Source organism: Drosophila obscura, unplaced genomic scaffold (assembly GCF_018151105.1).
Source record: "Drosophila obscura isolate BZ-5 IFL unplaced genomic scaffold, ASM1815110v1 contig_1, whole genome shotgun sequence".
In the NCBI taxonomy this organism is placed as follows: Eukaryota; Metazoa; Arthropoda; class Insecta; order Diptera; family Drosophilidae; genus Drosophila; species Drosophila obscura.
The window spans coordinates 5,577,808-5,592,436 of NW_024542679.1; the positions used below are offsets into that span (position 1 = coordinate 5,577,808).

Below are 14,629 nucleotides of genomic sequence, written 5' to 3' on the forward strand. Positions count from 1 at the left end.
TCGATACTATCGATAGATCACGTTTTGATGCTGCAGCCCTGGTTACCATTCTACTCTGCTTGGGATTTACCGTAATTTCACAGAACTCTGGTTTTGTTGTTGTTGTTAAAATGCTTCGGATATACTTTGTTCATTAATAAATTTAACTTGCGCTCTAACATTTAACTAACTATGTATATATATATGTATACTATATATGTATATGTGTGTGTTGTGTATATGTATGCAACTATGTAAATACGCAGGTAAATATAACATAATTTGTATATAATAATAATATTCATAGATTACACTGTGCAACAAAATGGAAACTTTTGAATGCACTTTAGCACCGCGACAAAAATTAGTTTGTAGTACTGGATGAGTTTTTGAATTTTGAAAAACAATATGGTGGGGGGGGGGGGCAGAGGTTGGCAAATTCCAATTTTTGTCGCGTGCAAAGTACAAAATCGCTGTCGCACAGTGTGTTATCATTGCTACAATTTCTCAACATTCAATTCAATGCTACAATATTGTGTTACGTTACCATTAGTAAATATTCAATATTCAATATAAACTATGTGTATATACTATGCAAAGGATATTTCGCGTAAAATAGTTAAAGCAAAGTGTGCATGGCCGCCAAGGGCCTTTGAGTTGGATAGAGTGTGTGAGAGAGAGAGAGGGGGAGGAAGAATTTCTGTTCCTCTGTTTCTGGATGGCAAACATTACAAATGCGACGATATTTAGTGGTTGTGTGCGGCGGGTGGACGTGGCCGTGGATGCGTATGCGGACAAACCAAAGTGAGAGGACACTAAAGAATCGAGCGGGGACACAGGGTCCCCACTGAGTATATAATGATGATGAAACCACTGCTCCGCTCCGTCTAGACAAACACCTCGTCGCCAGCTTTGTCTCACAAACGTCCCCCGTCCGAGGACCAGTCTGAGCGATCGGCTCCTCCGCCACTCCCATAGATGTCCAGCTGCTCCCGCGAACGCGTTTTCGACTTGGATTTGTGCTTGTGACTGCCGCCGGCAATGGCCCGCTGCAGTTGATAGCTGCCCACTGGATTGTTCCGATCGTTGATCACCTCGTAGTGGGAGTCTGCGCCGACCGCTGAGGTTCCACCGCCACCGGCCATGAGCAGCTCGTGGATGTTCTTTGTGGAGCGGCGATGCGCCTCCAGGCACTGCGATTCCGAGGAGTACGGAAACGAGGCGACAAAACTTGGCGATTGCTGACCCGTCGTACAGGGCGTACACGGCGGATCGCTGGCAAAGTTTGCCGGCGGCGGCGGCAGTGATCCGCCGCAGGGCGTCGATGGCGACAGGTCGGTGAACTCAGTCTTGGCCTCCGACTCCACGGAGCACATGCTCTGGCGCGAGATCTCCTTCTGCAGCTGTTGCTGCTGCTGCTGCTGCTCCTTCATCGTGGGCATATTGAGGTTGGAGCTCTCGTAGTCATCCTCGAGCCGCGCCTGTGGGGGAATGGGCAAACGACTGCGTATCGAGTGCTCGCGTCTGCCGAATCTTTGTGCCAAATAGTCCTCGTTCGCCGAGGAGGAGTTGTTGGTGTTGGCGTTGCTCTGTGTGCTGCTGTGGCTGCAGTTGCTGTGCTGGTGCTGATGGTGGTGGTGCCCCTGATGCCGATGGGCGTTGTCGTAGTAGTTGTCGTTCTTCACGGACATGTTGCAGCAGCTGCTGACGTCCGCAAAGTAGACCTCCGACTCGGCGGGGTCCTGTAGCAGAGACCCCACCACCTGGTCCTTGGCTATGGCTCCGTTCGAGTCCTGATATCCGCTGTTCTCCACGCCCGTCGTCGACTGTAGCTGTGTCTGTGTCTGTGTACCCGCCTGAGTGGACTGCTGCTGCTGCTGTTGCTGCTGCTGATGCTGCTGCAGTGGCGACTGCTGCTCCTGTTTGGCAAACAGTTGCTGGACATTGGGCCGCTGCTGGCTGGGATTGCTCTGGGGTCCGATGCTCTTGGCCCCGGTGCCCGCCTCGATGCGTTTCTTCAGCTTCCGCGTGGGCAGCGTGTTGGAACAGCGATCCCTCTCCCTCACATTGCCGCCTCCGTCGCTGTCCGAGGGCGTGTTCTCGTACTCCACCTTCGACTTGTAGGCGGAGGAGCGTGCGGACGTCATGCCGGTCATGTTGCCAGTCATACTGCTCAGGCTCAGGCCATCCATCCGCTCCAGAGTGGCCGACTGGCCTTGGATTCGCTGCAACTGCAGCTGCTGCTGCTGTTGCTGCTGCTGGGAATGTGCGTGCGCGTGTGAGTGCTGGTGCTGGTGCTGCATCGCCTGCTGATGCAGCTGCTCCTGGGTGAGGGCCACCGTCGTGGTTGAGGGATTGCCAGCCAGACAAGCCGCCGGCTGCAGATACTGGTAGTAGCCACGCCTCGCAGGGCTGTTGGGATCGCTGTAAGGCGGCGGCGGACCCCACACGCCGTAGGGCAGGGCATTGGGCGGCGGCATGCCATTGTAGGCGGCACCCACTGCCGGCTCCTCGATCAGCATCTGATTGCCGTCCGCCGTCATGGCCGTGGCCGAGCTGAAACCATACTGGGAGTCCGGACTGGCTGCTGCCTGCCGGAATCGTCGTCCCGTGTCCGGAGTAGTGCGCTGCCATGGCATTCTCGGCCAGCTCCAGCCGCTGCTGCTGCGTCCGCCTCCTCCCGCTCCTCCCCGGTCACCGCCTCGACACTGTCCGGAGGCATCCTCACCGCCGGGATTTGGCGAATAAAAGTTGCCCGGTGGCTGAGCCGCCCAGAAGCGCTGCTCCGCTCCGCCGCCTCCGGCTGCCGCGGCTGCTGCCGCCACCGTGGCCTCGTCCCAGGGATAAGCGGTGGTCTGCATCGGCAGCGTCATCTGCCGATGGGCGTGGCACTGTTCGCAGCAGCGACAATTGAGCATCCGTCCGGGTGCCCCCAAAGCTCCCATAGAGGGTGGCGGCGCCTGGCTGGCATAGAGGGAGCGGCAGCGCAACTCCAGCTGCTCCCAGTACATCTTCTTGCGCTCATGGCTCAGCAGCTGGTAGACCAGCATGCAGCTGAAGACGGCGATGAGCACTCCGGCCACAGACAGCCCAAAGATGGCCCGCAGGCAGGAGTAGAGCGATCCATGGACAACGCCGCAGTCGGAGAGCGAGTCGAACACCAGACGCACTCCTTCTGAGGAAACAGGCAATGACATAAGTGGGGGAAGCGGAATGCATAAAAGACAGGACAACGCTTACCCTTGTCCACACGATCCACCTGGGACTCGATGAGGTCCGAGTAGCAGGTGCAGGTGCGCGTCTTCTGGGCGTACTCGCACTCCCGCAACGCCTGCAGGCGACTCATGTGCAGCACGGTGGTGGTGACCGTGACCAGGGCACAGGTGAGGGCGGAGACCAGGCCGCAGGCGCCCGACAGCTTGATCTGCAAGTCACATGGAACACGGGTTAAAGGAACGTCCCAGTGGAGCGGAGTGGAGTGGCGACACCTACCAGATAGCTGTAGCGATTCCTTCGACGGGCCAGACTCATGATGCAGATGCCGGTGAGGATGAGCAGTGTGGCGGGCACGAAGGTCGGCACCGTCTCAAAGTTGCCCACGGTGATGGTGTACGAGTGCAGCAGGAAGTAGACGCCCAGGAAGAGGACGCCAAGCAGGCAGCTAAAGCCGCCGCAGATGAGGCACCACACCACATACTTCTTGATGCCAGCTCCATGCCGATGGGCTGCAGTGGGGAGAGGGAACAGAAAAGAACACACAAAATCGGCAATCAGTTTGGGTATTAGAGGAGTCGAGAGCCAGTACCACGATGATGGGCATCCACATTGCCGGAGGACGGGGGCGGAGCGGGCACCCAGGAGCAGGGCGGCGGCATGCTGTACTGCACGAACTGCATCACCGGATAGCCGTGCATTTTGGCAGGGATTTGTTGCTGGAAGCCTTGCGGTCGTCTCGCGTCTAACACTGGCCATAAACTGGCTGGCCCTACGCCCACATGGTGGCTCTGGCCAGGACGCGGAAGAGCATGCAGCAGAGGATTCCCTGAACTGAACACGTTTTCGCAAGCTCAGTTCCGCAATTGCTTCTATTTTTCTTTTGGTTTCGCCTTCCCTTCCACTCGTCACTCGCTTTTCTTTTCTTTTTGTTTTTTTTTTTTTTTTTTCTTTTGCTCCGCAACGAAACGGAAAAATATCTACACAGAAGTCGCTGATGGCTCTGATGGAGATGCCACCGCTGCTGCTGCTGCTGCTGCTGGTGGCAGCTGCGCGAACCGAGAGGCGGGAAGCAGAGGCAGAGGCTGTGGCTGTGGCTGAGGCTATGGCAGGAGCGGCGGGGGTACGGAAAAGCAGGGATCTGCGGATGTGCTTTGGGGAGTGTGCGTTTGTTGCAATAACAGGAACGGAACGGTGTCAACTGAAAATCCCGACTGACATTAACACACTTCCAACCATCCAACCGTCCGATGGAAGCCATGGAACCATCCCCCAAGCAATCATTTCGACCTGCAGCAGCTCTCTCCGAGAGACAGAGAGAGAGATGTGGAGGCAAGGCGCAGGCGCTGTGGCCAGATATGCGGATGAGGAAGCATCAGGATGACACGCGGAGGCTGGCAGGCCACAGATAAAAAGGGTGACAAATCAGTGACTATCCCCCCAAGGGGATACGTGACTCATTTTGGCACCACTGGCGCTATGCGATGCGATGCGATGCGGGCCACTCACCTATGGATCCATTTCCGTTGCTGCGCGGTCTGGGCGGTGGGCGTGGCGGCAGGGGCGGACGATTTTCATCCAGATTCTGGGACTTTCTGCCGCGCGAAGCAGCTCCTCCTAGGGAGGGCACCGAACCTACTGCCCCATCCAGCTCCGTGTCGTGGTAAATGTCGTTGCAACTGTCGCCCGTGGGCTGAGTCTTGGGCGGCAGCTGACCGCCACTGGAGCGGGGTTTCTTCTTCTTGATCATGGTGCTGTTGTTGTCGGATTCGCTGACCGTAATCTCGTCCGCACCGAGCATGGCATCCGCCAGCAGGCTGCGCTTGTGCTGGGCCAGGGAAGAGCCTCCGTTGGCGGCACAGCTGCACTCCAGGTCGCAGTCACAGCTGCCGCCGCCAACCGAAGTGTCCAGCTGCAGATTGAGCCGATCCCTCTGCTGCTGCTCCTCGTGCAGCGCCTGGTAGGAGTGGTTGAGCAGGGACTGGGCCGACTGCGTCTTCAGTGGCGTCGCTTGATCTGCTGCGGCTGGCACAGAGGCCTGTTGATGCACCAGCACCGCCACAGCCATGGAGCCGTTCTGCGATGGATGCTGCTGCTGCTGCGGCGGCGGCGGCGGCGGCAGTTGGGTCATCTGTGGGGCCCGCCCGCAGGAGCAGGGGCATTGGCATTGGCTGGCTGGCTGCTGGATCGGCGGCTGTAGCTGCATCTGCATCTGCGGCTGGTGATAATGCGCCGGATATTGTATGTAATGATAGTGATGGGGCGCCGGTGCAACCACCTGGCTGGGGGACATGGGAGACGCCTGTTCTAGACTCGCTTGCGAGCCGACACGTTGCAAGGATGCTGCTGTTCCTGCTGCTGCTGCTGCAGCAACAGTTGTTGTTGCTGCTGTTGTCGATGATGTTGCCTCCTCCTCCTCCATGACTAAGTGGTGCCCCCAGTGGCGTCTGCGTTGGCTAAACCGGTTTGACCCTTCAGCTTCGAAATGCTTATTTATGTTGCATACCACCACTGGCACGCACACATGCAACCGCCATCCATAATGGGTGTGCGGATCGGGGTCTCACGCTTCCAATTTCAAGCACCGCGAATTGACCAAATTTATTGCTAATTCTGCAATATTTGCAAGCATTTGGAATAAATAAATAATTATCGGCTTCACATTAACATAAACAGGCACACGGAACACGGAACACACAACACCACACACAGGGAGAAGCAAAAACAAGAAAAGACGATCCAAATCCAATCCAATCCAAAACACCATTCAAACAAACCAACAATCCGCGCACGCAACTCGAACACGGCTGACAGAGTCGCGGCTGCGCGACGTTGGACAAAAGAACAAACGATCAGTGTTGCCCAGCCAAAACTCGCCGTCAGATCTAGCTTTTTTTCAAACAAAAAATAGCGTGAAAAATTCCATTAGTCATCCACAAATATATCCACGTAATCTTTGAGTACAGGGTATACAAATGAAAAGTATCATAATATTAATTCGTTCTATTTTTGTTTAAATTTAAGTTACTTTCGTTTATTTTTAGTTAATTTAGCTTTTTTTTATTCAAAAATATTGGCAGCACTAGCACTGAAAGTGATCGAACGAACCTGTTGCGATGGGAATTGTGAATCAAATCGGTTCGAGCTCAGCCAGCACACACCCACACACACCAGCAAGGCACTCCTGTGTCCGTGTGTACATGTGTGCGAGTGATTTTGTTGTTGTGTTGCCTGTTTGAAGACCCAAAAGGTGCGCGCTCGCGCTTCAACATCAAACGGATTCGATTCCGGTTCTGGTGTCTTGGCTGCTGTTGTTGTTGCTGCTGTTGCACTGATTCATTGTTGTGTGTGTGCGTGTGTATGTGAAGACCCGCAGCCCCGAACAGAGAAAATCAATTTCTTTGTATGGTTCTTGTTACCTTCTTTTTTTTTGTATTTTACCTGGCTCTACCTGGATCTGAGAAAGGGTCTGTTATTGTTGTTGTTGTTGGAACTCTCATTCATACAAGTGTGCGTGCGTGTGAGAACCAATTCTGCGTGTGTTTGTGTGTGGGTTTTATGAGATCCAATTTAAATGTGATCCATCTTACAGTCCAAACTGGCTATGGTGGATGGGATATGTAATGTACACACATATGTAGAGCGCCTTAGACAGGTGCAAGACGAAGGATTCCCACTCGAAGCTGGCCTCACATTTGCCAACTCTTCTGGAGCGGTTCGAGGTCATTCTTTCTTAAGATTATCATGGGAATCAGCGCACTGCACTGTCTGAGTCCACGTGCTCCTCGAATTCGGCCATTGATACTCCTGGAAGAGCGTCGTACTACTTACTAAGGCAGCCAGCAAACTTATTTTCGGTGCACTTAAATATTTTCTGAGATTTTCCAAAGATTAACTGTGAACCAACAGCGACGTAGATTATTTGATTCTATTTCTGTAATCCGATATCTACGGGGACTAGCTCTAGTCGGTATTCTGACACACCTATAAATTGGGCAATAATTCGTGCCATTAAGTTCAAAGCACACACACACACACACCCACAACCCCCATCTATTAATCAATCGATTACTTGAGTCATAAATATTTTCCTGTTGTTGTTGACATTTCCGTTTGCTAATAGCACGCGCGATGCTCCCACCTGAAGGGAGTTTGCAATATTGCAAATGGGAAAACAAGTGATGCAACAAGAGATGCGATTCGTAATATTACTATCTATTATTATTATAAGAAAGCAAATAGAGGAGAGTATATGTACATATTTACCAACCCCAATATGTACTTTTATCAGAGATAATCTTATCCATTTCACAAGTTCGAAGAGTTATTGGACTTAAGCCTTCTTTTCCAGCGTTGTGTTCCATTTGAAGTATATTATCGCAGTAAACGGAAACAGCCTAATCAGAGAATTCTTGGTAAATCGCCAATGAAGAGCAATGTTTATTAGTTAGGGGACGTAATCACTATACAGACATACATACATACATATAAACGTACACGTACAATTATGGTGGTGAGGTGGGGGTGGGGGTGTTGGGGTACCTAATTATTTTAAGAGTCGTCGCTTGTGCCCTTTGGCTATATACAATTTCGTTGTTAAAGAGGGGAGGGGGTACGATAAAATATAGACATGGTAAACCGTATTACAGTATACTTAAAATAGGTTAAAGCAAATGACTTTCTGCCTAAGATTATGGTCCGTAGGCTATCGTAACTATTTACAGAGTTTAAAGCACGTTTAACCATCTTTCTCTTTAGACTCTCCAGAGGTGGGATGCCCCGAAGAGAGCTCTATCTATGTACATACATTGCAGTGCAGCAGTGCGTAAAAGGAAAAATAATAATTATTATCACAACCGAGAACCGATCGAAATGTCATGGAGTGGAGTGGAGTGAAGTGGCGTGGGGATTGGCAGCACACACACACAAGTCCGTGTAAATGGACCCACTGGCAGTACTACTGTGCAGTCGCTGCAAACGAGTGCACCAGCATCGCAAAGCTACTGATGAGGAATATACTGGCGGGCAGCGACGACAACATGCGATAGTTCTCCTCGGTATGCTCGCGCGTCTTCTTCTGCTTGATGACCCAGCCGAGGCTGCGTTCGACGGCCCGCTTCCACTTGCCGTAGCGCTCCTTGCGCTCCACATCCGTGGTGGTGGCCAGGAACGTGTCGTAGTGCACGTTCTCGTAGTAGCGCTTCTCCGGCTCAAACTTGCACAGATCGATGCCCTCCGCCTGGGCGGCGCACATGGCCGCCCCGAAGGCCGTCGAGTCCATCAGCTGCGACCGGAACACCGGCATGCCGATGGTGTCTGCCTGCAGCTGCATCAGCAGGTTGTTTGTCGTGAGCTTGCCATCGGCATGCAGCTTGTTGATCTCGTAGCCGCACTCCTGATGCATGCACTCGAGGATGTCGCGTGTCTGGAAGCAGATGCTCTCCAGTGCCGCCCTCACAATGTGATTCTTGCGCGTGAATTGCGTCAGGCCGATGATGATGCCACGCGCATTCTGGCGCCAGTACGGAGCGTACAGTCCGGTGAAGGCGGGCACAAAGTAGACATCCCCCGACGTGGGCACCATCTCGGCGTACTTCTCGGCATCCCGTGAATCGGGCAGAATGCGCATTTTGTTCTGCAACCAGGACAGGGCATGTCCCGCCACCGATACGGCTCCTTCGATGGCGTAGATAGTGGGCGCCTGCGGGCCCAGCTTGTAGGCGACAGTCGTCAGCAGTCCGTGGCGCGAGAAGACGGGCTTGTCGCCAGTGTTGCACAGCAGGAAGCAGCCGGAGCGATAGGTGTTCTTGGTCTGGCCCGGCTTGACGCACATCTGGCCCAGCAGCGCGGCCTGCTGGTTACCCATGATCCCGCTGAGCGTAATGCCGCGCAGTGCACTCCGCTCCGAGGTGATCTTGCCAAAGATCTCAGAGCAGCTGCGAATGGTGGGCAGCATCTCCTCCTTGATGGCGAATGTCTTCAGTAGCACGGGGTCCCAGTTCTGTGTTTCGAGGTTCATGAGCAGCGTGCGCGAGGCATTCGTTACGTCCGTGATGTGGAGGGCACCTGCAATGCAAAATAGCAAAAGGAGTCACACACTTTGAGTTGCATTCAAGTTCTGAAGATCTCTTACCGTTGGTCAGATTCCACACAATCCAACTGTCGACGGTGCCCGCCTTGCAGCGCTTCTCGCGAATGGCCTGCCGCACCTCGGGCACGTTGTCCTTCAGCCAGCGGATCTTCAGGGCCGAGAAGTACGTGGAGATCGGCAGGCCAGTGATGCTGCGGAAGTGATTCGGATCCTGCACCTTGGCCACTATCTTATCCACGGTGCTGCTGGTGCGTATGTCCTTCCACACGAGCGCATTGTACAGCGGCTTGCCGGTGACAGCGTCCCAGACGATGGTCGTCTCGCGCTGGTTCGTTATGCCCACGGAGACAATGTCGCTGGCGGTGAAGCCCTGCTCGGGCAGCTGCTTGATGGCCTCCTCGGCACACTTGTTGATCGAGGCCATGATCTCCAGCGGATCCTGCTCGTACCAGCCATCCTGCGGCGTTATCACGCTCAGCTCCACACGATGGGCGGCGATCTCCGTGAATTCGGGCGTCGTGTAAATGGAGAAGCCGATGGTCTTGGTGCCCTCATCTATGACGCCCACCAGGCCCGTGTGTTGGATCAGCGACTGCTTGCGCAGCTCCTTGCTGCGGAACGGCACATCCGCACTGGAATTGGGTATGTTCTTGCCCTCCGTCATGCTGCTGGCTGCAAGATAAGAGTCGCCGACGGCCGATTAGATAGGCATTCAATCAGTTGGGGCAGTCGGCGCAGTCTGCGCAGGCCACACCCCATTATTGCATAATTTGCTTCGTTTATGGAGTTCATTGTACATGTAATTTATGGGATGAAACATAAATGAATATTGGCGGGAATGGAGTGATTTAGGGCACAATTCGATAGATAAAGATCGCCCCGTTGTGTACACAAGATCCATCAGTGAGGGAACAGTCTTCCAGTTGGAGCAGAGGTAGAGGTGTAAAAAAACCCATGTTTCACACCCAAGATATAGATCTCTGTTTGTGGTTCGCACTCGCACCCAAATCCAATTCCAATTCCATTCGAGTGGAGGACGGACCTGTGTCGCTGTTGTTTGACTTTGTACCCGACTGTGGCGTCTGTGTGCGGTTGTTGTCTGGTTGGTGGGGGGGCTTGATTTCGTTGCCGGTCTAACGGTCGAGCCCTCTTTCGACTCACACACAGCCACACAATGCCACCCAAAAAGACTTATCATCGCCTGGGTTCTGTTCACTCTCGCTGTATGGATTGCCATTTGCGGTGCAAAGCGAATTCCAGCACATAAATTATTGTCAACTGTTTGGTATTTTGTGATCGCAGGTCTCGGCGACAAGGTCAAGTACTTAGCAGATAACAGACTGATGATTGAGTGCACTGAATGATTAGCTCTGAATACAGAAATATATGTTCTACAGACAGAGAGCCCATGTAGGGCTGTGTCGCCATTAAATTTGATTATTTTCCCCAGACTTTATAGCTGAAACTTTTCCACTATTTCCAATAGTTTCCGGATGGAACAGGGTTTACATCCCGAGATAAGAGAGACTTTAAACAACGTCCTCTATTTGTGTGTGGGTTTTTTGTTTTATTGCTATGTGGGTAGTACATATAAGGAACCATCGACAATCGCTGGGTGTCCAGTCCATGATTAGATATGGGAGAACACACAAACCCTTGATGACCGGCGTGGGTTAGACCCTAACCGACATATCAAACCACCGAAAACGGAGGCAAAACCAAGCAATTATGGGAGGATAACATAAGAGCGATAAAAAACATTCGATTCGATGATGTTTATGGAGTGCTTGCTTGATGAATTGATAGACTTTGGATGGTCGTTAGCTTCGCTTCGCTGCGAATTTTACGCACATTTGATATTCGATTGGTTTGGCGGCACTTCCTATTGATAACACCGTTGCGGAGAGAGCGTTCAACACTTGTTCAAATACTATATATTTTAAGGTGTAAGAGAGCGAAAGAAAGAGAGCAGCGGAAGAAAGCGAGCGAGCGAGAGTGGTTGCCGCTTTCTGTGTGGTGTGGTGTAAGAGTAAATTACGCGAGCGCGACAAAATGGAAACACAACCGAACCGTTCGTAGCCAGCGCCAAATTGTATCTGAAAGTCAAAAATCCATCGTCGCTATCAAGGCGAAGGCGCGGCAGCGCACTGAAAATACACCGAAAGAGCTTTCAATATGCGGGCTATACTACTCAATACTATTCGCAAGTGTGTATTGAAAACAAACTAACAAATACACACACAGCCCCAGGTCTCCACACGAGCGACTGTGTGCGTCCTCCCGTATATGTGCATTGTGTATTGGAAACGACGCGAATGCCGACGAATTTAGTACTAGCCATCGGAGCAGGCCAAATCAAATAAAACTGGTGGCAGGCAGCAACAGCTGATAAGACAGGCCCACAGCCGCTAGTGGAGAGAGAGAGTGGAGCATAGCGGGGTCGGTCTCCTCCTCTTGGGTGGGTGGCAGCGGTAGAAGAGCCCCAGCTCGGTGCAATAAACTGCCAACTGGTTGAGACAGACGTCAGTCGACAGACAGACGATGGCGACAGCAGCCTTGGCATTTAAAAACCCGCCACAACATTTGCATCTTGCCCGACGGATCTACCGTGAGACTGTGGTCGAATGTGATTTGTTTTGGCAATCGTAGTGCGGTACGCAAAGTACCTTTACCATTATCCTGCTGCATAAATTTACATGCATACACTGTATTATTTCCCACTGTGCCCAACTGCACTTCCAATGAAATTGTTAGCCCTGTTTACGATGCAATTAGGGCTTGTTTCAGGCATTCGATTTGCATATTCATGAGCACAGGGAATTATCCCATCCTATACCCCTTTGTTCGCACAATTATGAACTGTACCTACTACAATAATAATTATTCTTTAGTGAGCAAATTATTCCACTGAATATACTCCTATTCTTTCGAAAAACCATCTATACATATTTGTGTGTGTGTAAGCTCACGTGTGGGCGTCTGTTCATTCAGTTGAAGAGCTTCTGGCCAATGTTCTTCTATTAATAGATGGACCATTATTAAAAATATTCCATTGACGGGCCGGGACAGAAGAATGTGCGTTATTCGGTTGACAAATTCCAATTCAAAAGCAAAGCAAAGCGAAGCGAAAATAAAAGAAAAAGTAAAATGCAAATTATGGCATTTGAATATTTGTGAATGCATTTAAATTTTGTTTACAAAAATGAAACGGGGGAGTGCGCTGTCTTATATATACGGAGACATAAAGACGGCGACCGAAGCGAGCTTAATATAATCATTGTGTGATCGGAGCGAAGCGACTTCATTAAACTGAATGTCTATAATCTGGAAATGTCAGCGTGAATAACTCATTAATAAATACATATGTATGGTATGTACACATGTACGTAGAGTATGCGTGTGTGTTGGCCCACAAACGAAGGCAATTTGGGTTGAAGGCTTAATGGCCTGAACTGTTGCCCCAATGCAGTGGAGCAGTCTGGGGTCCCATATGCTGATACTGAAGTCTTATCTGTCAGCTGTCAGCTCTTTTGTGCAGGGTATAGGACGAGTCGTTTTTGCCTGATTCGGCCAGCAATAAGTACATACATATGTACATATAATAAATTGTATGTTCCTTGATGTGTCATTTGGGTCTACAAAATAAGTATAGTGAATGCTCGCTTGCGTAGCCTGTGAATATAACTGTATGCCGAGCAGAGTATTCACTGTACAGAACATCGTAATGCGAGTGATTACGATATCTGAAACTCATTTGCATGCCCCCCCTCCTTTATGTACTGGAACTCTACATAAAGGTTTCCTGCTCTATAATTCGATGCACAGAAAAGTCGAACATGAGTGCAGGTGCATATGTTGGCGATAAATCATTGCCTGGGGGGGATCAAAGGTTCAGTCAACTGTTTGCAATCCACAATTCACATGAATAAATACACATTTATATGACCCATGGGGCTATACTTAGCTGGAACCTTATCATATGTCACCATATCGCATATCGTATGAAAAATAACTTGCCACATATTTCGATGTGATTGCAAAAAAAAAAAAACATTTGCTGGTCATTGATAAAATTGACTCCCATCACTCTTGACTCTGTTGTTGAGTAATTTCACTAGCTTTTGCTGACATATGTAAATATGTATGTATGGTAACTGATAGCTAAATTTTCAACAAGTAATATTCCGTTACGCCAGGTCAAAGGTCACGCCCGTTGAATTACAATTGGTGGCGCCGACGACTTCTAATCGGACAGAAGCATCTTTAATTATAGGCACACGTGTCATGGTTTAACAGATAGGGAGAGCATACACAGCCCCACACACACACTCTGACATTAAAGGTGCAGCGCCCCGTTGTTGATAGTTCGAACTGTATTTACACTTGTTGGGCAATTAGTTACGTAAATTTTACATATTATAATTTAGAATTACAAAATGCAAATGCATTGCTTCCGCATTGCGTTCTTACCGCTTTTATAGTTGGCGACACAGTGATGTGCTGGGGGCAAACAACAATTGCCGCCGCCGGCCATCAACGATGATCGCAGTATGGGGGCGGGACAGAGAGCCAACTCACGTGATTCCCTTACGCCCCACTGAGAGCCTAAATCAATACACAGAAACCGCGTGGCATTGCGCTGCATACGACGTCATACATACTCGTAGTATGTGGAAAGGACAGGCCCCTCTGTATGACGTCACATCACTTTAGGCAAGAGCAATTGCAAACATCGCACAACAACAATACGCAATTAAACTTTATGTAGGGAATTCCCTGCGCACCATGATACACAGATATTCTCTAATGAGTAACCATGACATAACTTATTAGCAGCCCATTAAGCGTTGATTAATTATTTATTTATTACTGAAGTCTGCGTATAGTGTTTGTATTTTCGGCCTGAAGCTGCACGGCCACGCTGCGGTCTGCGTTCAGTGCTAGTATTTTCGGCCTGAAGCCTGCACGGTCACACTGCGGGAAGCATCATGTAATTATCGATGTAATATCGACCTATCGCCGCTAAACAGCATTTCAAAAATGAATTCCTTATCTTAGCTATAGTACATGTTGCGCTTTATTCGCTTCAATTGAAATGGTTCTGCTATGTCTTGTATTTTGCATGGTAATTTGTCACAATTAAAGCAGTAGCACCTGTACTGTATACCTGTTTTATCGCTTAATAAAAGGCGTGAAATGCATAAAGCTTTTTATGCCCAGCATAGATAAGAATTGGGTACACTGTGGGATTCACCTGATGATAACGTAAAAACATGCGACAAACTTCATTTTATTATTAAACATGAACGAAATAATATTTCGTGTGTTTGTTGCTGTATTTCGGCT

The 14,629-nt window shown here is 50.3% G+C and overlaps 2 protein-coding genes across 6 annotated transcripts; both read right to left on the reverse strand.

The window, feature by feature from the left end:
* Positions 1-122: 122 nt before the first annotated feature.
* LOC111067471 lies at positions 123-5,545 on the reverse strand. 4 transcript variants are annotated; one of them, XM_022356531.2, is made up of 4 exons: positions 4,702-5,545; positions 3,472-3,704; positions 3,220-3,403; positions 123-3,151 (listed from the first exon to the last, which is right to left on the reverse strand). In XM_022356531.2, the coding sequence occupies exons 1-4, from the start codon at positions 5,483-5,485 to the stop codon at positions 897-899; spliced, it is 3,456 nt and encodes a 1,151-aa protein (XP_022212223.2). In that variant the 5' UTR covers positions 5,486-5,545; the 3' UTR covers positions 123-896. The 4 variants fall into 4 exon arrangements, with proteins under 4 accessions (XP_022212223.2, XP_022212225.2, XP_022212226.2 ...); XM_022356533.2 differs by lacking the exon at positions 4,702-5,545 and adding an exon at positions 3,788-4,394 and having other exon boundaries at positions 127-3,154; XM_022356534.2 differs by lacking the exon at positions 4,702-5,545 and adding an exon at positions 3,785-4,394 and having other exon boundaries at positions 127-3,151.
* A 2,058-nt stretch (positions 5,546-7,603) lies between these two features.
* On the reverse strand, positions 7,604-14,142 carry LOC111067474 (glycerol kinase). 2 transcript variants are annotated; one of them, XM_022356538.2, is made up of 3 exons: positions 13,754-14,142; positions 9,326-9,955; positions 7,604-9,258 (listed from the first exon to the last, which is right to left on the reverse strand). In XM_022356538.2, exons 1-3 carry the CDS (start codon positions 13,926-13,928, stop codon positions 8,150-8,152), a joined length of 1,914 nt encoding a protein of 637 aa, XP_022212230.2. In that variant the 5' UTR covers positions 13,929-14,142; the 3' UTR covers positions 7,604-8,149. The 2 variants fall into 2 exon arrangements, with proteins under 2 accessions (XP_022212230.2, XP_022212231.2); XM_022356539.2 differs by lacking the exon at positions 13,754-14,142 and adding an exon at positions 11,135-11,273.
* Between the last annotated feature and the right edge of the window lie 487 nt (positions 14,143-14,629).

Excerpts from the sequence above, each read along its gene's own strand:
- LOC111067471 (XM_022356531.2), bottom strand. The coding sequence starts at position 5,485 with ATGTCCCCCAGCCAGGTGGTTGCACCGGCGCCCCATCACTATCATTAC. Across the intron at positions 3,705-4,701 it reads CAACGGAAATGGATCCATAG|CCCATCGGCATGGAGCTGGC; the intron begins GTGAGTGGCCCG and ends TCCCCACTGCAG. Across the intron at positions 3,152-3,219 it reads GGTGGATCGTGTGGACAAGG|GAGTGCGTCTGGTGTTCGAC; the intron begins GTAAGCGTTGTC and ends TTTCCTCAGAAG.
- LOC111067474 (XM_022356538.2), bottom strand. The coding sequence starts at position 13,928 with ATGCAGCGCAATGCCACGCGGTTTCTGTGTATTGATTTAGGCTCTCAG. Across the intron at positions 9,956-13,753 it reads TGTCGCCAACTATAAAAGCG|CCAGCAGCATGACGGAGGGC; the intron begins GTAAGAACGCAA and ends CTTATCTTGCAG. Across the intron at positions 9,259-9,325 it reads TGTGTGGAATCTGACCAACG|GTGCCCTCCACATCACGGAC; the intron begins GTAAGAGATCTT and ends TTTGCATTGCAG.